Source organism: Leptosomus discolor, chromosome 24 (assembly GCF_034619465.1).
Source record: "Leptosomus discolor isolate bLepDis1 chromosome 24, bLepDis1.hap2, whole genome shotgun sequence".
NCBI classification, from domain to species: domain Eukaryota; kingdom Metazoa; phylum Chordata; class Aves; order Leptosomiformes; family Leptosomidae; genus Leptosomus; species Leptosomus discolor.
Genome location: NC_141414.1, coordinates 2,776,849 through 2,797,685, shown reverse-complemented (window position 1 = coordinate 2,797,685; position 20,837 = coordinate 2,776,849). Strand labels below are relative to the sequence as shown.

Sequence of the window (20,837 nt, the reverse complement as noted above, 5' to 3'; positions counted from 1 at the left end):
CCATAGGGCTTTGATGCTTCCAGTTTTGGTTTTATTTATGCCACTAGGTATCAGACAACAAAAGTAAGTTCAAAGCAGTGTAGCCGATGCACTGGATGGCAGCAACATTTGTGATGGTTCTTAGTCCCTAGAGATCACTCCACATCCTAGATTAACCCATAAGAACATGTAATCTCTCATGCAGATCCTATACAATGTTCCTACAACCCCCAAGGGCTCTTTTCCAAGTGTTTGGTTATCAAGCCCAGCCTTTTTCAAACACTGACAAAAGAAACAACAGCTGTTGTAACAACAAGGTGTTTTATTACACTTGCTTCTTACAATACATACAATTTAGAAAGCACTACAATAAGCTTCAATAGGATTGGACTTCCCAGCCTCCAAGAGCAGAAGTAACTTTTCCCAGTTAAGTAGGGAATTATCTATTTTCCCTACATGAATAAGAGAGCATTTGTATTTAAACACCGTTACTGATCAGGCATCCATATTCAACAACAGTGCCATGTCACAAGCAAGACCTCTGCAAAGCTGGAAATCTGCTAGAATCATATCTTTATGAAGATTACTGTATAATCAACACAGAGCAAAGTGTTTTGTATAAAGCTGCAAAACAAGGAAAAGGTTTTCACACAATAGAAGCACAAAGCCTGAAGGCACAACTTAACAGGCAACTGAGCCAATTTAATTGTTTGTGGCATTAAAGGCGTGTGCTTGTTTGCTCTGAACCTCATCAGATCCTTTAACGGTTTATTTAATGCATTAAAAGAGCAGAACACTCCCCAGGTTTTTTGTTTTGGTTTGGTTTTTGTTTCGTTGGGGTTTTTTTTTGGGTTTGTTTTTGTCATATTGGTGAATTAATGCATCTCAGAGACAAGCAGGGGGGCTTGCAAGTTAAATGATGGAAGAAGGTGGAGGGGAGGAATTCAGCTCACTCATATTTCAAGAAACTGCAATGTGAGTGACTGAGCCAACTTAGCGGCTCATTCTCATTTGTTCCTCCCTGCCTCTGTCCCCAAACTCACCTGGATGCCCCATACACTTTTACCACTTCTATCAGCTCTGTCAGCTGATTTGGTCACCTGAATCTCAGAGAGATTTAACAGACACTAGGAGCTGTGTCCTTGAAGGAGTGAACAAGCTATGCCTACCCTTACAGTATGCATCATGCAAGACACAGCAGAGCACCCAAGAGCTGGGGTGCATTCTTTCCCATGAACTGCACCCATCAATTTGGAGACCATCAACAGCCGACAACAAGTGTGCACATACAGAAAACACTCCCTCAACAAGCATTGTACAGCGGAGAGAGTTTCATATTCACAATGCAACAATTCCACAAGACTAAATTGTCAACCACCAGCTTAATCTAAAATTTCAGATAGAGAATCTTTTCAAGTCTTTGGACCTACATCACAGCGTGCTCCAATTTTAAATACAGAAACCATCACCTCAATTCAATATTCTGCTGAAAGCTAGTATGGTGAAGACCAGCTGGATCCAACACGCTCACTGCAGATCACGTTACAATATTCTTCCTTACTCCAAGGCTCACGTGTATCTGCTACTGTTACAGGACAGCCAAGAGGCAGCAATGCCATGAAGGAATGGTTAGAATGAGAGGGAAGTTAAATGAAAAGTGAGGACTCGGATACCAAGGCAAGATCTGAGTGCAGATTATACTCAGATCTGTAAGGTCAAACTCTTCTTGGGTGTTCCCAGACCAGGACCCAGATTTGGAAAAGTCATGCTTCGCTAGCCAAGCTGTTCCTTCTCCCTATATGAATCAGAGTTTAGAAGCAGATGTGGACACTACCTCACCCTACGCAAAGGAACAACAACAACAACAACAACAAAAACCCCCAAAAAACCAACCCAAAAAACCCCCACAACCTATTATCCTATCTCAAGGAGGGAGACAAAGATACATTCCAAATATGCCCAACAGCACTAAGACAAGAGTGAGCCACTGACAATGAGTGCAGCTGCTGCACAGCAAATGCACACAACAGCTCACTGTAAGAGCTGTCAGCTTTGTCCCCCAGAACAGCACTCCTCTCTGCCTCACCCCAAGGATGATGTACTACCCAAAAACATACTGACAAGTGCAGGTACAAGAGATGCAGAAGTATTGCAAAGTACAAAATATTCAAACAAATTTTAAATGAGCCAGCTTGGCTAACAAACATATTAGCAGAACGCAATAAATTCACTTTTTGCTGCAGCAGCAGCAGGGCTGTTTCAGCACTCTGGCCAGGCTGCTCAAAGCTGGCTCAAGCACATTAACACCACTTCACTGCACAAACGTACTAAATGACTTCCTCACGGCAAGGCAGTACACTGCAACGCTTGGAGCTGAAGCCAACATCTCCAAGTATCCACCAGTGGACTATCTGACCTGCTGACTTTCCACACTGTGATGCGTTCACCTTTTCCAAAGCGACAGATCAAGCTGACTCCATGCCAGTGCTTAACCAATTCTTGTATCTTATTAAGATGTGGGGCCTATGTGGCACTACTAGTCCACTTGAAGCATTAATAGAGATGTCAAAATGCACAGGATACATGGGGAATAAGGAAGGGATGATGAAGGAAAAGATGATGGAGGAAAAGAAAAAAGGGGATGATGCAAAAATAAAAAAAAATAAAGAAGTTAACTGGCAGCCAGGCCATTCTGTAACTAAAGACCACTTGCAAAAATCAGTAAAGAGACAGGTATGGAAGAGGAAAAAATTAGACTGTCGTGTTAAAAGGTTACAACAATAGTACTTAAGAAGACGTAGTACCCTCCAAATTAACTAATAAACAGTTAAGAACTTTAAATAACACTTGCAACATTTTCAGAACACAAAAGAACTGAACTTAAAATACAAAAGCTATATACCATGCAATGCAATAGCTAGAAATCCACTCTCTCCTCTATCAGGATTACATGCCTAGTTTGTCATACACTTAAAAATTTATCCCACAAAACTTATTAGCATTGTAAGTAATGAGAATGCAAGACTCAGGACAGGCTACGGGGTCAGGTTCAGCACAAATCCCCTCTCTTTTCTGCTAGCTGACTTTCTCAGAGTGAGTTTGTCAGCAGGGATGAACCCAAAGCCAAGAGCTGTCCCTGCTGCGAGGATCCCAGCCTCAACCCCAGCCGCTGGCCTGATCACCCTTCCTGAAGGCCTGCCTGAGGCAGACTGCTGGCCTGGCCAGGACCCAAGGTTTTAAGAACTATGAAGAATATGCTGTTACCTACGAAAAGAAAAAAAAAAAACAAAACTCTAAGTACACATATACAAATACTGTTAACTCATGGAGGACGCACAGCCCAGCCTCAGGGGTGCAGCCCCCATGGGGTACGTCGGATACAGTCTCCTTTCCTCCCACAAAAGCAGGCCGCGACTCGCTCCTTAACGCCCCGGGGGCGGCCCCTCCCGCCAGGGTGGGCTGCGGGCTGCGGCCCCCGGGCAGCCTGGGCTCTGCTCTGCGCCGTTAGCGGCCACGAAAAGCGACTCTCGGACCGAGAAACACCGTCCTACCAAGGGAGGCCACCAGCACCACAGGCCCAGCCGGGGCCCTAGGACCGGGACTGGGCGGGCGCCCGGCCTCCCATGACCACTCTCCGCCCGGCTGCTACCTCCATCCCCGCAGGGACCCCCGACGGCGCGGTGCCCAGGCAGCCCCCAGCGCCGGCGCAGCCACTCACCTGCGGCAGAAAGTGCAGGAGCAGCCAGAAGCGGAACCGGCCCCACCGCGCCGCCATACCGGGCCCTCTGCGCCGCCGGCCGCTTTGTTTCCGACCGGGCCGGGTCGGGCCGGGCCCCTTCCGTGCCGGGTGACCCAGCGTCCCGCCCCGGAAGTCCCGCCCCGCACTCGTAAGCCGCTAATGGGCTTCACCGAGGTACAACGTCACTTCTGGCAGCGGCGAATGAAATGGCGAGCGTTGGCGGAGGTGGCGGTGGCGCGAACAAGATGGCGGTGAGGAGCGGCGTTACCGCGGGCGCGCGGCCTCGTGTGAGGGGGCGATCGGGGCCTGGGCCGTCTCCCGCTGGTTGCGGCCGCCCGGGGCTGGGCCCGGCCCGGCCGCGGCGGGTTCCACGGCTGCGGTGCTGCCCGGCCCCGCCCGGCCCGTGGTGCCGGCCTGCTGCTGAGCCGGCCAGCCGGGCCCGCTCGCTCTCCCTTCGCGGGGGCGCTGCCTCGGGCGGTTTCCGTAGCCGTTGCGTTGCGAACAGCGTAACAAAAAGAATCGTTACGGCGTGTTTATGTAACTGGGGGGAGGGTTCTTCTGAATTCAGGTTGCCTTCGCTCCTCTCCTGCAGGACAAGGAGAAGAAAAAGAAGGAGAGTATTTTGGATCTCTCTAAATACATCGACAAAACCATCCGGGTGAAGTTCCAGGGGGGCAGAGAAGGTGAGCTGGTGGGCGGCCTGGGCCTCTGCGGCCCGAGGCGGCTGTGCCCTGGGCGGGTGCCCTGCGCTCTGCTCGGCGGCTCTTGGCTCCTGGGAGGGCTCGTTGCTGGCGTTCGAGGACGGACCATGCGTACCGGGGGCTTTTATTTGTTGCTGGTTGATGTTGCCGGTGTGAAGCTCATCTCCCTTAACTTTTGTGTTAAAGCCCTGGCTGTAATTTTATGTTTCATCCCTGCTTCTTCCTTTCATCTTCTGTTAGCTGGCCTCAGCTGCCTTGTTTCCTTTGGCCGCGCTTTCACACTGCGCCGGGGCACTTAAAGCAGCAAAGAAGCGTTTATGGGTGGTACAGTTAATACACCGGTCATCCCTTTCATCTCTTAAAGTGGTAAATGTGCCTGGAGTTCGTATATTGTTTCAATACATTTCACCGTGGCTTGTCCTCACTTTTGAGGTTCTTACATCATCATTCCCTGTCCCGTATTTCAGTTATCTGTCCCGATGCAGTGGATAGTGCCACCCGCAGATTCCTTTTTTGTCTGAAAGTTAACCTCATGCTGAGTGGGAGATGCCTGGCAGAAGCTTTTGCAAAGCAAACTCGGTTTTCTTTTAAAAATCGCTTTTAAAACTCTACTGGGACCTGATGCTTATGAGATTTTGGAAGTTACTTGGACTCCGTACTGATAGGTGTGGGGTTTGGGATGGAGTTTTTTTGTAGTTTTTGAACAGTTGACAATTCCCTTGAATCTATTGGTCTAGATTTTCTTTTCAAATTTCATGCCAAATTCATTTATGATCTTCATATAACACCTGGGATTGTAAGAGTCTCTTTGATTTGGGCCATTAGCAATAATAGTAATGCTGGTAATCAACAAGTATTTTTCAAACTGGGAGATCATTCTGAGTAGTCTTGCAATTTATTTAGTGACCAGTCTTGTCAGAACCGTGTTCTGTTTTAGGACAAAGTGCTTGTCTGTCTAGTGCATTCTTATGAAGGCAGTGCTTAGGCTAAAGAGATTATGTTCCAGGAGAGCACCTGGAAGATGGGTTTTCTGAGGAAGACACTTCAAAATATTACAGTCTTGCCTTGCTTTTGGTGGTACTCCTTCGCTAAGGATTTTTATTTTGTTTTGGGGCTGGGTGTTCTTTTGTTTTGTGGTGGTGGGTTTTTTTTTTTGTGGTGTGACTTATATTGATTTGTTATGCTGAAGTATTCTTAAAATGCCCCTGAAATTGGCTGAAAACAAAAATGTTAGTGTCTTGAAGAGTGTTTTGAAGAATTGGTTGGAAAACCTGTAAGTTTCAGTTGTCACAACACAAACTGGGTTCCCGTGCTTTTGCACTTTGGTAAAGAGGGCATTGTTTGATATCTCTGGTCTAATGTGCTTGATAGCCTTGCATGAAGGAGGGAACAGCTGGAGAACTGAGTGTGTCCTTCATGCAGTCTTGTGTTGCTGTATACCTGGTTTAGTTTCTAATTGTTCTTTTGTGTGTGGTCTTCAATAGCAAGTGGTGTCTTGAAAGGATTTGACCCTCTTCTGAACCTTGTGCTTGATGGTACCATTGAATATATGCGAGGTAAGTAATATGCTGTCTGTGTAAAGATGCCTTTTTTTTTTTCCTTCCCCAAAGAATAATTTTCTTAACAGAAATCTTACAGCTCTGTGGGTGAATAATTGGAACCTGCAGGTTGACATCATCTGAACTGAGACATGTTCGTGGTAACTAAGTTGTAAAGAAAGGGACAAGATAACAGAAGTTAGATTAAGCACATTCCCTGTGGTAAAACATTCTTGGTAGTCCTTGCTTGAGCTCATTCTTCGCTGTTGTCTTGAATAAAGTAGTGTGTCTCCCTTCAGATAAAGCGATTGCCTTTGTTTATGCTGCTGGAGGGTTGCTGGTTTGCTCAAAGCAGGAAAAGCGTCTCAGCAAGAACTAGTATCTGACTGTCTTAAACTCTACTATAAATGTGGTCTTAGCATTTCTGTGGAGCTAAAGCCTTCTGGAGCTTCTTAGAGCTAATAGAGCCATAGGGATTTTTCTTGTGACTTGTTTCTTTTTCCCGTCCAAGGATCCATACTCCCATTTCCCTTTCTCCTCTCTGAAACCGAATTTATCATATGTTTGGACAGTGGTTTTAAAGAATATTATCTTGCCTGCTTACAAGGAAGCACCTGAAGCTTTAATTTTGCTCTTAGAAGGGAGTTTTAAAAGATGTGTAGTGCATTTTTGTTGACACTATTGACATCTCAAGGAGGGTAGAATTGAGTGTTGCTGTGTTGTTTGTCTGTCCCCATCCGCAGCCTTGTTTGGCTTGGTCTGGGAATGGATCAGTGCATTCTGAAGTCAGGTTGTTTTTCTGATTTGCATTGATCCCAAAATGTTTGTCTATAATGGTATTTGAAATGGGATCAGGAGCTTTTTTAATCACTTACGTGTATGCTTTTGGTTAGATGAACGAAAGGGCCTTTGAATTCTTTAAAAGGTATGTGTTCTGCTTTGGTTACAAGGTGAAGTTCTTTATTGCTCGCTGTGGCATGTGCTACTCTGCAAATGAGTAAATTGGTAATGTCTTGAAGACATCAGGTATTGCTGCTGCACCACTTTTATAGCCCGTATGTTCAATAAAACAATGCAGAAACACCTGGAAAAAACCCTTATCTCTGTGCTTTTTGAAGTTGATGACATTTGGTTTCTTTTCCTTGTGTTGCCGTTGTAACTGAATCTCTGCTTTTTAGATCCAGATGATCAATACAAATTAACAGAAGATACACGTCAGCTGGGACTGGTGGTCTGCAGAGGGACTTCTGTGGTTCTTATTTGTCCCCAGGATGGAATGGAAGCTATTCCAAACCCTTTCATTCAGCAGCAAGATGGCTAATGCTTTCTTTGGATTGTCTCTGAAGACTTCAAGGGTGCAGATCATTGGAGAAAACTATCAATGTGTGAGAAGCTTCCTGTTTTGGGGGAGGTGTTTGAATGTGTATTTGTTAGTGTGAAAGAACAGTCAACTCTTATTTTTGTGGCTTTCCATAAATGATGAGAGGATGGGGCATGGTGTGTAAGAAGTAAGTTCTCATTTTAAATTTTTTTCCCCCAAATAAATGTGTAACTACATTGTTTAGAGCTGATAGGAGAGAATATATTGTCGTGGAATTGTCTGAAACCCTCTTGATCTTGTGAGTTTTGAAACAACCACATAAAATTAGTAAAGGATCCCCTGAATATTTGTTATATTATTTACACTTAAAAATACATTAAAAATGTATTTAATCTAAATTAATCTAAAGCCTAAATACATTAAAACATATTTTTCTCCCTCTTTGATGTTGGTACTCAGCTGGGAAGCATTGTGGGTTAGTCTTTGCGCTGTTGAGTTCAGTCTCTCTTGCCTCCCTGCTCCAGCGCATGCAAGAAAATTACTTTCCTTGCATGGTACCTTCTTGTCACCTTTACAAGCTGTGCAGCTCAGAAGGTCTTTTCTAGCACTTTTTCCAGATCTTGTGGGCTGCAAGGTGTGTATCAGAAGGCTCCCACATTTCTACAGAATGACTGGACTAATTTGTAGGATGATTCTTGACTGAGTGACGTAAACCTTATGGGTATCTATTTGATACTTGGAATTTTAGGGGAAGAATATTTAAGATTCTAATGTTCAGTTGTAGGCAGTGTCTGGAAATACTGTATATTTTTATATTGTAGCTATCCACTTGTGGTTATGCTTGTTATAATTTGATTTGTAAGTAAACACTTTTATTTCTTTTATACTGCAGAATTAGCAAGATTTGAGGAGTTTCAAGTGAATAAATACAAATTAATCTGTTCCCAAATGTCTGGGTTTTAGTCTGAAAAAGTGCTCTGCAGCTGACACTGCAGTTCTGCACAGCTGCAAATCTAAATGAAATTTGTTTAGGAGGTGTGTAAACACAGCAAAATCAGGAGGGACCAGCTAGAAGCTGTACTCCACTGTAAGTCAAGAAATCGATGAGAAATGACTGGCAGCATCTGGTCCCTTTTCCGAGGACTCGTGCATTTCTGTTGGGCCTTGTAAAGACTGTAGTGGAGGATGTGTGCCCGGAGGCTGTATGTAACCTGCATTTGCCACCTGCTTTTCCTGAGGACCTTTATGAGGAGGCTGTGGCAGAGTAAATTGTTTTGGTGGTAGCAGCAGTCTTGTTCCTAGAGGTTGTCAAGTCAACATACCAAGGGCAGGTTGTATTGGCTGTTCATTTTGGCAACAGCGCCATACTCCCATTTGTAGCCTTTCCTTGGTCAGCTCTAAAGCAGATGGGAACTTGAAGTAAATAAATTTCAGTTCAGTGTATGTGACTTTTCCAGGAGGCTGTGAAACTGGGGACCAGGTGTCTTGTGTGGCAAATTGCCTGTGTAAACTTGAGTGCTTCTGGATTTTAATCTCCTAGGGGTTCATTCTTTGAGTGCTTCTGAGAGATGTCTGTAGAGTCATGCTCCTTCCAACATAATTTTTTTTCTAATACTGTAAAATTTGTTTTTCATGTAATTGCACGATTCAAAAGACACCCCTTATCTAGAGTGTTTGGAACAGAATTTGCTTGCCATCAGCCTGAGTAGTCTTGAACTGTCCCTTAGGTGGTTGATAACAATAACATGCTGCACCATCTCTGCACACTCTTGTTTTCTGAGTGTGGTGTCAGAAACAGACTTGTCGAAGCTCTATTGTGGATTCCAGGCTTTGGATGCAGAGGGTGCAGAGAGATCTGCCTGAAGTAGTGTGTCATGCATGTAACTCTGGAGAAAGGCATGCTTCCAGCGTCAGTTCATAGATTGCTAAGGTACGTGGCTATTCTTTACTGCAGTGCAGACTTCTGGTTATGTTTAAGAGTCAAGTACCTGGAACTAAGAATATGAAAATGGTAGGGAACAAACTTTTTAGTAGGGCCTGTTGCAATAGGACAAGGGGTAGTGGTTTTAAACGAAAAGAAGGTAGATTTAGACTAGATACAAGGAAAACATATTTTACAAACACTGGCACAGGCCTCCTGGAGAGGTGGTAAAGCCCCATCCATGGGAACATTCAAGGTCAGGCTGCATGGGGCTCTGAGCAACCTAATCCAGCTGAAGATGTCCCTGCTTACTGCAGGGGGTTGGACCAGAGCCTTTAAAGGTCCCTTTCAACCCAACCCATTCTACAATTCTGTAGCTGAATTTTAAATGTGTATATGTTTTTCTGTTGGATTCATTCCTAAATGTGACTCTTTATAAAACCATTTGTAACAGCAGTTTTGCAGAAACCTCTTACAGAAATGCCGGAGGTAACCTCCAGGGCAAAAAGTCGCTATTAATCCAGATAGCACTATTCTGCTTACTGAACTCCACTGAGAAATGGAACTGAGGCTTGTTGGGATAGGCTCTTTGGGATGAGGGGCACTAGTTGAAGGTCACTATACATATCTTTCAACTTAATAGCTTGGTCTAAACACTTTGGAAGAATTCATTGTCTGGAATCAGTGAGCTATTGCTTGTACTATGACTGTAGTTAGTTATTGCATTGAGATGAGGATGACTGTGACAGCCCTCTGGGTTTGAATGCTCATTCCTTCTCCCTGTCTCTTAGAAAGTTAAATATACACTAAGTACTGTAGTCAGCCTGGATTTTGATATTAAACTTGAACTGATGAAGGATGTGGCATTGGGGAAATCTGTGTTTTTTCCCAGGAAGTCTCAAGCTTTCCTGTGTTTTTGATTTGCAGAAATGAAAAGTATTGTAATGGATACTTTTTTCCAAATGGGTTCAATGTTCTTCTATAACTTCTTGATATTTAGTCAGTGCTTAGGAAGGTTTCTCCTCTTCCCTGCTCATAGCCCAGGCTCTTTGCTTGGCTAACAGCTCCCCTGATTTGCTGTGGTTCTACCTGGTTAAGGTAGATGCCAATTAAATATGTGGGGTTTTGGTTATACAGCTCTCCTGCAATTGCTGCTCCGAAAGCAGTGGAAAAGACTGAAGAGCAAAGCAGGAGGGTAGAAAACGTGCTCTATTTTTAGGATAAGATTGGCTTATCTTGTATTTATCCTAGCTAGGGGGATAATGTTTCCAGAGACCTCGCATGAGTAGAGGCTGCATAAGGGCTGAGTTAATTTTAACTGCCTGGCAGTCAACAAGCATGGAGCCTGCACAAGAGGCAGAGGAGCTGGGACCTCGGACAGAAATCATTGCAGACACAATTCTTGAGGTTGGAGAGAGACTCTTTCAGGTCAGCCGTAGGGTACTTTCAGTGCACAGTCGTTATTTTGAAGCCATGTTTTTTGGGGGGGCAAGAGAGAGCTCTGAACACTACATAGTGATCAGAGGGATTGATGCAGTGCCTTTTGAGGCACTACTTGAGTTCACTCGCACAGCCCAAGTGCTTATAGGTCAAGAAAATGTGACCAGCTTACTGGAAACAGCTGATTTTTTTCAGTTTGACAGGGTGAAACTATTGTGTGAGAAATTTCTGGAGAGAGCGCTGCATGTCTCCAACTGCCTGGGCCTGATGACCTACTCACAGCACTTTGCCTTTACAGAGCTGTATGTATCTGCTATGAATGTGGCTCTCACTCACTGGGAGGATGTGATGTGCCAGGAAGAATTTAAGGCACTACCCAAAGAAATGCTGATGCAGCTCCTAAAAAGTGATGACCTCTTTGTTTCACGAGAAGATGTGGTTTTTGACAGTGTTATGAGGTGGATAATGGAGGACCCAGCAACAAGAGAGGAAGATTTTCTGGATTTGATGGGTGAAGTCAGGGTCACTTTTCTGAGTTTGTCCTTCCTCGATACCTTGGTGAAACGTAGCAAGCGCCTTGGAGAGACAGATACCTTTTCCAGACTAATAAAGAAGTTAGACAGCTGTTCTCCACCTAGCTGGCAAAGTACAGAACTGTGTCATTGTGCTGGTCGGAGTTATGACACCTTATATGTCCTGGGAGGAAAGCATGACAAGGAACAGCAAGAATTATTTCTCTTTCAACCTAAAACAGGGACCTGGCAGTCTTGCTCTCCGCTGCAGCGCAGGAACCTCACCCAATATGCAGTGGCAGCAGTAGGTAACTTACAGAGAAGTGGGACTGAGCAAATGCAAACAGAAGTTGAGGCTTAGAGACCGAAATGCAGGGAGTTCAGCTGCTGCTTCTGCAAAACTGTGTTGTTCAGCATTGCTTAAACCTCATTCATATTTTGTTCATGTTCGTTCAAAGAATGGTTTTGTTTTCCTTAGTCCTGGGGGAGAATGTTAGACAATGCTGAATCTTTCTTTTCATGTAGCAGAGACATTGAACTCCTTACATTAGGTTTATCTGGAGTGAGTCTAATGACTTCACTTTAAGCAGCATTTTTTTTTTTTTGCCTTCTCCTTCATGGTGGTTTTAACAGATGGTGACTTCTGATTTATAGTTGCTGATAAGTTGAGTTTACCCATGGATGTTGTGAAATGTTCATGCTTGGAGACTTTCAAGGCAGCTCAATGCCGTGGTTGCCCTTACTTAGTGTTGGTGATAGTCCCATTTCAAGTGGGAGTTGGACATGAGATCCCCAGAGCTTCTTTCCAGCTGTGTTTCCAGGAGTCTGTTCGAGTGGGAGCAGACTTGGAAGGACTTACTGCATCCTGTAGGCCCAGCATATCTGTGCAGATAAGGCATCAAGTACTGCAAACTGTTACAAGTGCAGTAATTTTCTCAGCTCATCTTGCACCTTGGTGGTGCGCAGCCCAGGGAGAAATGAGAACCCTCGTTCTCAGGAGCAATTTTCAGCCTTCATGTAACTGATACTTTGCTGTCTTTCCAGGGAGCTTCCTTTTTGTGACAGGAGGATATTTCCGGGATGAGTTTGTGTGGTATAGTGTGGATTGGGTGCTTATCTACAGTTGCCTGGACAATAGCTGGCTGGAAGGGCCTGCCATGAAGAAGTCCCGCAACAGCCATTGTGCAGTAGGAGCAGGGCTCTACCTGTATGTCCTGGGAGGGAGCACAGATGAAGGGATAATCCCAGCAGTGGAGCGCATGGCTTTGATGGAGTCAGAGTGGGAAAGCATGAGTCCTATGGCTCAGGCTGTGGAGAGAGGAGATGCAGTCAGCGTGGGAACCAGGATCTATGTGGTCTGTGGCCTGGATGAAAATGGACACGTATATGATGGAGTGCAAAGGCTGAACACAGAGACAGACAGCTGGGATGTCATCTCATTCTCTCCTCTTCCAAGGTAAGAAATAATGTGGGACCTGGTAGGAGAAGAAAGGTTCCAGTGTTGGTCCTGCTCCAAGAAGAGGTTGGACTGGAGGAAGCCAGAAGTCCTGTCCCACCAACACTTCTGTGATTCTCTGTTTAAACAGGACTCTTGATGTAAGGACCAAGGTCATGCTGAGTATTTCAGGGGCTAGATCTTTCTATTAATTCTCATCAAGGGTTTCTTCCCTCCCAGGTATGACCTGTGCATCGCAGCACTGAATGGTGCTCTGTACACCATAGGAGGGGGAGCTTTTCGATTTGATGTGGAGACAGATGAATGGACCCAGGTGGATGAGGAATGCTTGACCCAGAAGTTCTTCATGGGATGCAGCACTGTGAATGGACGGATCTATCTCCTTGGACAGAGGAAGGGGAATAGTGCCCTCCCCGTTGTAGTCCTCTTTGATCCCTACGTTGATGTGTGCCAGGTCATAGATAACAAGCTCCCTTGTCCACTTCCTATTCATGGGTGTGTCTCTGTGCAAAGATTTGATACATGGGCATGAGCGATGCCAGATCCAGCGTAACAAAAAAGAAAAAGTCCTGTGCTTTACAGCTGAGAGGAGTTAGATTGCATCAGGTTTGGTCTGTGAAATATTTTAATTTTGAAAATAGGTCTGTTTGTTCATAACTTTGTCTCTCTTTCTACCTGGCAAATGAACTTGAAGCAAAAGCCAGTGAAACCTTTGTGTCTACACAAACGTTGCAGGTCATCATTGGAAATAGTGGACAGTGTTGTTATGGTACATAAACTCCTCAGGGGTGGTGCTAAATAAAGGGCTGCTCTGACCTTTAACCTCTGTGGCTCTCTCCTTTGAACAGCAGGGAGTGACAGGAACGTCGTTGCGTCTGCGTTAGAAAGTGTTGTAGGAGTAGAACAACAAATCAAATGTGTGTCAAGGGAATCTTCAGCAGGACATATGAGCTCATATTGCTGTAAGAGAGCAAAAAAAACCCAACCCAACAAAAACCACCAAAACAACCAACGAAACAACTGCTCCAGTCAAGCCACACCTACTATCCTTTTAACCTGAAATGAGTAAGTTTCCCAGGTTTTGTAATTATGGGTAAAATGACCTTTATTCCAGGCTGGAGATCACCACAGGAGGAGGGAGGCTATTCTGGATTTATGCATGCTGGTATGTGATGGTGACCGTTTGCAAACTGGGATACTTAAGAGTCTTGCTTTGGTTTCCTTGGTTCCCTTTGGGTTCATTGCTGTACAGACCCAGAATAATAATCCCTACGCCAATGATGGGGTGCAAATGTGGATGCAAAGAACAGGGACCTGCATGTAGCCTTAATTAAAGACTGTGTATGAGGAAGAGGGTTTGATGGGCAGGACTATGGAGTTAGTGCAGCAGTAGGGGATAGATCTCCAAGGGTGCTCAGGCCTTGCAAGGGTGGAGCAGCTAAGAGAATGACTCCCACATGTGTCTGCTTGACTAGATGAGAAGGGGAGAGTGCAACAGCACTGACCTGGGAGGTTGCACTACAAGTGTTACTGTCATGTATGTTAGCAGAGTCTGTTCTTTTATGTGATGTGGCAACATAGAAAGGAAAATGTACTTAAGAGAGTTCCTGAGCTGAATGATTATCATAGAATGCTTTGGGTTGGAAGGGACCTTGAAGACCATTCAGTTCCAACCCCCTGCCATGGGCAGGGACACCTCCCACCAGACCAGGTTGCTCCAAGCCCCATCCAGCCTGGCCTTGAGCACTGCCAGGGAGGGGGCAGCCACAGCTTCTCTGGGCAGCCTGTGCCAGGGCCTCACCACCCTCACAGTAAAGAATTTCTTCCTAATATCTAATCCAAATCTCCCCTCTTTCAGCGTGAAACCATTACCCTTCATCCTATCACTATACCCCTTGATCAAGAGTCCCTCCCCACCTTTCCTGTAGGCCCCCTTGAAGCACTGGAAGGTCGCTATAAGGTCCTCCCGGAGCCTTCTCTTCTTCAGGCTGAACAACCCCAATTCTCTCAGCCTGCCCTCACGGGGAGGTGCTCCAGCCCCTTGAGAATCTTTGTGGCCCTTCTCTGGACCTGCTCAAGAATGGGAGAGGCCTTAAAAACAGAGAGGTGTTGATTAAAAGCAACCTTGCTGCTGTGAGGATTGGAGGAGCTGGTCTACCCAGGCCTGCAGAGGTGGAGCCCTCTCAGTTCAGGCTGGCTTCCATTCCTTAGCTCGACTCTGTCTGTCAGCCTCCAGCCAGGCTGCAGCATTGCCAGCTTCATGAGCTCAGACTAGAGTTGGTGCTTTCCCCATGAAAAGACTGGCGGCAACGAGAGGCTGGGCCTGTTCTTTGAGTCCAAGGGCCAGCTGTACTCTTGTGCCCTGGGAGCTATGTAAGTCTTTTAAAAGCTGAGATTCTCGTGTATCATTTGGGGCTTTAAAAGAAAGCATCATCCCTGATGGACAGGGTGAAATAATTCCTGAGCAAAACCATTACATGAGGTATCCTAATGAAGGGTCTTGCATTCTCAGTGAAGTACAGCTACTTGGGGCTAGGTAACATCCTTCTCAAGGCCAGCATCCCACAGAGACAGGTGGCTGGTTGCCTTTCAGCATTGCTTCCAGCAACTCTGAATCTCAAAGTCCTTCAAGGGAATGCTGGCTCCGTTCCTTCTGCCTTTCACACATCTTTCCTGACTTTGCATAGGTAAGATGTGGGAGAGGGACCATGGTTCTTCACAGCAGTGTGTTATAGTTACACTTCATTCTTCACCTCTTTTTGCATTTCTCAGAAACAATTTTGCCCAGTATTTGTGTAAAATGTGCCAGACCCCTTGGAAGCATACTCAAAGCCTGAGTTTTTAAATACAGCGTTTGCAGGTTTCTGTTTTGTTTATGGACATATATATATATGTAGATTTATCTGTCCTCTGCATTTTCTGACCCTTTGAGTTAGCAGTGATGCAGACTTTCAGCAAATTTCTAAGAAGATTTTCCTACTGACATAAGATCTAGTATTCTAAAAAACTTCTGCATTATGCAAAATCTGTGTAAAACAGATTTTTTTGGCTTAGAATCACAGAATGCCAGGGGTTGGAAGGGACCTTGATAGATCACCCAGTCCAACCCCCTGCCAGAGCAGGACCACCTAGAGCAGGTCACACAGGAATGCGTCCAGGCGGGTTTTGAATGTCTCCAGAGAAGGAGACTCCACAGCCTCTCTGGGCAGCCTGTTCCAGGGTTCTGCCACCCTCATAGTGAAAAAGTTTTTCCTTATGTTAACATGGAACCTCCTGTGCTCCAGCTTGCACCTGTTGCCCCTTGTCCTGTCATTGGCCATCACCGAGAAGAGCCCGGCTCCATCCTCCTGACACTCACCCTTTACATATTTATAAACGTTCCTGAGGTCACCCCTCAGCCTCCTCTTCTCCAAGCTAAAGAGACCCAGCTCCCTCAGCCTTTCATCACAAGGGAGATGTTCCACCCCCTTCATCACCTTTGTGGCTCTGCGCTGGACTCTTTCCAGCAGTTCCCTGTCCTTCTTGAATGGAGGGGCCCAGACCTGGACACACTATTCCAGATGGGGTCTCATCAGGGCAGAGGAGAGGGGGAGGAGAACCTCTCTCAACCTACTGACCACAGCCCTTCTAATACACCCCAGGATGCCACTGGCCTTCTTGGCCCCGAGGGCACATTGCTGGCTCATGGTCATCCTGCTGCCCACCAGGACCCCCAGGTCCCTTTCCCCTACGCTGCTCTCCATCAGCTCAGTCCCCAGCCTAGGCTGGTACATGAGGTTGTTCTTTCCCAGAGGCAAGACTCGACACTTGCCCTTGTTGTAGTTCATTAAATGTCTCCCCACCCAGTTCTCCAGCCTGTCCAGGTCTCTCTGAATGGCAGCTCAGCCTGCTGGTGTGTCAGCCACTCCTCCCAGTTTTGTGTCATCAGCAAACTTGCTGACAGTGCACTCTGTTCCCTCATCCAGGTCATTGATGAATATATTGAACAGTACTGGTCCCAGTACTGACCCCTGAGGGACTCCACTAGATACAGGCCTCCAACTAGACTCTGTCCCATTGACCACAACTCTCTGACTTCTTTCCTTCAACCAATTCACAATCCACCTCGCTACCCGGTCATCCAGATCACACTTCCTCAGTTTAGCTGCGAGGATGCTGGGGGAGACGGTGTCAAACGCTTTACTGAAATCAAGATAAACCACATCCACTGCACTGCCATCCTCTAGCCACCTGGTTATGGCTTCATAAAAGGCTATCAGGTTGGTCAAACATGACTTCCCCTTGGTGAAGCCATGCTGACTGCTCCTAATGACCCTCTTACCCTTGATATGTCTAGAGACAGTGCCCAGGATAAGTTGTTCCATCACTTTTCCAGGGATGGAGGTGAGGCTGACTGGTCTGTAGTTACTCAGGTCCTCCTTCTTGCCCTTTTTGAAGGCTGGAGTGACATTTGCTTTCCTCCAGTCCTCAGGCACCTCTCCTGTTCCCCTGGACTTACCAAAGATGATGGAGAGTAGTCTAGCAATGACTTCCACCAGTTCCCTCGGCACCTACGGGTGCATCCCATCAGAGCCCATGGATTTATGTATGTCCAGCTTGCTTAACTGGTCCTTAACCCAGTCCTCATCAATCAAGCCAAACCCCTCCTTTATCCTGACTTCCTCTGGGGCCGCAGGGGTCTGGGGCTCCTGAGGACAGTCCCCAGCAGTATAGACAGAGGCAAAGAAGGCATTCAGTAACTCCACCTTCTTTGTATCCTCTGTCACCCGCCTCATTCAACTGTGGGCCTGCATTGCCTCTGGTGTTAGTTTTGTCTGCAATGTATTTGAAGAAGCCCTTTCTGTTGTCCTTGACCTCCCCTGCAAGGTTTAACTCCAAGGAGGCCTTAGCTTTCCTAGTTGCCTCCCTACATCCTCTGACAACAGTCTTATAGTCCTCCTAAGTGGCCATCCTCCTCCTTCCATGACCTATAGACTCTTCTGCCACTTGAGTTTGCCCGTTAGTTCCTGGTTTAACCATACGGGTCTCCTGGCTCCCTTTCTTAATTTCCTACCTGCTGGGATGCTCCGATCTTGAGCTTGGAAAACGTGGTCCGTGAACATAAACCTCTCGGGCCCCTTTCCCTTCTAGTACCCTGTCCCATGGGATTGCCCCTAGCAATTGCTTAAAAAGGCCAAAGTTGGCCCTGCTGAAGTCCATGGTTGTGATCCTGCTTGGTACGCTGTTCCTACTGCACAAGATCCTGAACTCCACCATCTCATGATCACTGCAGCCAAGGCTGCCCTCCACCTTCACCACTTCAACCAGACTCTGCTTGTAAGTGAGTATAAGATCCAGTAGTGCTCCTCTCCTAGTTGGCTCATCCACCCTCTGCATCAAGGAGTTATCATCAACGCACTGCAGGAACCTCCTGGACTGCGAATGGCTGGCTGTGTAGGCCTTCCAGCAAATATCTGGGGAGTTAAAATCCCCCAAGAGAACCAGGGCCTGTGATTGTGAGGCTGCTGTCAGCTGCCTGTAGAAGGCGTCATCAGCTTCCTCATCCTGATCAGGTGGCCTGTAATAGACACCCACAACAATATCTCCCATGTTTGCCTGCCCCTTAACTCTCACCCACAAACTCAGCTCACTCCTCATCCACCCCTGGCCAGAACTCCATACATTCTAGTTGCTCTCTCATGTAAAGAGCAACTACACCTCCTCTCATTGTTGGCCTGTCTTTCCTGAAAAGGACACAGCCATCCATGACCACATTCCAGTCACGTGAGCTGTCCCACCATGTCTCTGCAATTGCCACCAGATCATAACCCCTTGTCCGCACACAGATTTCTAACTCCTCCTATTTATTAGGTGCAATTCATTTTTACATAGACTTTAAATTTTATGTTCTACTATAAATTCCAAAAATGACATCATATACAATATATTACAAGGTGAAAAATAATCCAACCCCTAAACTATCCCATTAAAAGGTTAGTATTGTAACATTATTTTCCAATCTTGAAAATGAGACTTCAACAAAATGAGTATATCCCTATGGAACATTTTCATTTAGACTAAATTATTTCTGGTGGAAAATTGTGCATTTGGAAGAGTTTCAGTTCCTTTCATTTCCAGAGCCTTCTCTCTGAGCAGACATTCAGTCAGCACATGAGCTATTTTGTATAAGTTATACAGGAAATACAGCTTGCATCAGTTGGCCAGGCCTTATTTGCAGAAATAGTTTATCCTTCCCCAAAGCCTGACCGTTTTATACAACACAGTTGAAGAATTATTTGCCACTTAAGCTAGTGTCTTTCACATGCAAGTCCTTTCATGAGATGGCTGGCGATGACTGCTAGTGTGTTCTGAAATTGCAAGTCTGTTAAGTCTTCAGCAGTTGTAATTTATTATCTCATGAACGTTTGGGAAGGTTTTGAGATAATGAATTACAGTTAAGGGTCATAACTTCAACAGTTTGTTCAACCTCTCTTCTGCTTACAGTGAGACTTTGGCTGGTAGACCTTTTTTTTTTTTTTTTTTCCTGGATAAATGATCAGAGAGTAGTAGTAAAAGAAGGGTCCCAACAGATGTGAAGAAAACATCTCCTAAAGTGACATGTAAATGCTTCGATGAAATTAACTTCCATTAGACACTGGATGATGCCTCAGGCAGACTACTATGAAGCCATCAGTGAGTCCGTCTGGCCTGTCCCCCCAAGTCCTGTTCAGTCTCCCTGCTTTTAAGAGTCTGCCTGGCTCTTGGTGGTTTGCGGCAAGACACGCGTTACTTTTTGTTCTTGGCCAGATCCTCTGCTTCGCTCCTATCGTTTTCCTTGGTATCACTTCTGGCATCTTTTCTTTTCTGTAGGGAAGAAAGACAATTTAAATGAGCTGCAAAACCTGTATCATGTAAGCCACAGGAGAAAGCCTGTGTCCCAGCTGAGGGCAGGTTTGCTGAGCCTTCCTGCTTCACACTCCCCTGCCTAGAGTCCTGCTCTGCCTGGCAGGGCAGCATTGCAGCAGATCTGCCCGCACTGCCCTGCTTTAACTGATCAGCTCCCTGCTTTCCTGTGCGTGAGGGTTGGTCTGCACTTCCCCTTGCGTCAGTTTGTGTGTTCCTGGAAAAGGGGCCCAAAGCCCAGTCTGAATCCATCTCCTCTGCTGAGCCGTGTGGACCTGCCTCGTTTCCAACGTGAGTCCTCCTGCCAGTCGGGCCTCAGGCTCCCTTGGGGAGTGCTATTTCCCTCAGCCAGCTGGGGCACTGGAGTACATCATACTTGACTGAACGGAGGATTTCTGGTGCTGGGAGGAGACATGGCAGGGCTGGGCAAGGAGGAGTGGTGTGAGCAAAGCAGCTCCACAATGAGCTCCGGGACCTGTGGTCATCCCCTCCTTCTGCCTCTGTGCTGAGAGTGGGGGCTCACACAGCACCTTTAGGAGCATCCTCTAGGATCAGGCTGAACACTGGCTCAGCTGGGGGCTCCCAATGCTGAGGTACCCAGCAAATCCCTTATCTGTGTTGCAAGCTCTCACGTGGACTCTCTCCAGAGGGACCCTCCACCCACAGCTGAGGTGTGGCTGAGTGACAGACTTGTCTTTTCACACCTCCTGGTACAGGTTATGAAACAGATACAGGGGAGGGGGAGGGCAGGGCAAAGAGCTGCCACACAAGTACCATATGCCACAAAAAGCAGACAGATGCAATATTCTTGGGGACAATACCCTGTCCACTTTGTAGTGGTTAGGAAGCACGTGAGGATTAATCTGGAGCAACCCTGCAAGGCACTGTTGGCAACCAGCACAGGAGACAACGGATTTGCTGCACTCACCTTTCAAAGATGCATCAGACAACGATCAAGAGCAGGGCACTGGGGATGCAGAGCAAGAGGCCTGAGGCTGTGGGTAGTGTATGTCTGCAGATTCCTTCATGTCTTCCCAGGTAGCTCCAGGTGGCAGCCAGTATTCCTGATGCCGGAACCACTCTGACAGTCCCATCCTGATCAAGATGGTGGGCACAGAGAGCAAGGCTCCAGGATTCAGCAAGCAGGTAGCAGCAAGGCATAAAACTCGCTGCTAAATCAGGATTCCCAGCTCAATAGCTCGTCATTCACGCTCCCCACCTCTCACTCAATCCCATGAGTATGACTTCAGACTAGTTGAAATAGCTTCACTTGTTCTGACCTGCTCATGAGCCTGGAGGTGGGGTAAGATGCCCTAGTACAAGAAAGTAATTCAGTGGGTGTCAAGGA

The 20,837-nt window shown here is 46.3% G+C and overlaps 3 protein-coding genes across 5 annotated transcripts in view; 2 read left to right on the top strand and 1 right to left on the bottom strand.

The window, feature by feature from the left end:
- The window catches only part of SPPL2B (signal peptide peptidase like 2B), a 29,571-nt gene extending 25,817 nt beyond the window's left edge, over positions 1-3,754 (bottom strand). Inside the window, exon 1 of the mRNA XM_086477345.1 lies at positions 3,698-3,754. Within this exon, the coding sequence (XP_086333471.1) occupies positions 3,698-3,754 (57 nt within the window). The remainder of the gene's footprint in view (positions 1-3,697) is intronic.
- A 166-nt stretch (positions 3,755-3,920) lies between these two features.
- Positions 3,921-8,328, top strand: LSM7 (LSM7 homolog, U6 small nuclear RNA and mRNA degradation associated). Of its 2 annotated transcripts, none has more exons than XM_086477546.1 (4): positions 3,921-3,969; positions 4,311-4,401; positions 5,904-5,975; positions 7,136-8,328. In XM_086477546.1, exons 1-4 carry the CDS (start codon positions 3,925-3,927, stop codon positions 7,276-7,278), a joined length of 351 nt encoding a protein of 116 aa, XP_086333672.1. In that variant the 5' UTR covers positions 3,921-3,924; the 3' UTR covers positions 7,279-8,328. The 2 variants fall into 2 exon arrangements, with proteins under 2 accessions (XP_086333672.1, XP_086333671.1); XM_086477545.1 differs by having other exon boundaries at positions 4,287-4,401.
- Positions 8,329-8,866: 538 nt separating this feature from the next.
- On the top strand, positions 8,867-13,429 carry LOC104340948 (kelch-like protein 23). Of its 2 annotated transcripts, XM_086477544.1 has the most exons (4): positions 8,867-9,208; positions 10,843-11,459; positions 12,196-12,607; positions 12,827-13,429. In XM_086477544.1, exons 1-4 carry the CDS (start codon positions 9,153-9,155, stop codon positions 13,137-13,139), a joined length of 1,398 nt encoding a protein of 465 aa, XP_086333670.1. In that variant the 5' UTR covers positions 8,867-9,152; the 3' UTR covers positions 13,140-13,429. The 2 variants fall into 2 exon arrangements, with proteins under 2 accessions (XP_086333670.1, XP_009949873.1); XM_009951571.2 differs by lacking the exon at positions 8,867-9,208 and having other exon boundaries at positions 9,802-11,459.
- The last annotated feature ends 7,408 nt before the right edge of the window (positions 13,430-20,837 follow it).

Bases quoted from the DNA above. Each gene is read 5' to 3' on its own strand.
- LOC104340948 (XM_009951571.2), top strand. From the start codon at position 10,481: ATGAGTAGAGGCTGCATAAGGGCTGAGTTAATTTTAACTGCCTGGCAG. The intron at 11,460-12,195 runs GTAACTTACAGA...CTGTCTTTCCAG, and splicing joins ATATGCAGTGGCAGCAGTAG to GGAGCTTCCTTTTTGTGACA. The intron at 12,608-12,826 runs GTAAGAAATAAT...CTTCCCTCCCAG, and splicing joins TCATTCTCTCCTCTTCCAAG to GTATGACCTGTGCATCGCAG.
- LSM7 (XM_086477545.1), top strand. From the start codon at position 3,925: ATGGCGAGCGTTGGCGGAGGTGGCGGTGGCGCGAACAAGATGGCG. The intron at 3,970-4,286 runs GTGAGGAGCGGC...TTCTGAATTCAG, and splicing joins GTGGCGCGAACAAGATGGCG to GTTGCCTTCGCTCCTCTCCT. The intron at 4,402-5,903 runs GTGAGCTGGTGG...GGTCTTCAATAG, and splicing joins GTTCCAGGGGGGCAGAGAAG to CAAGTGGTGTCTTGAAAGGA.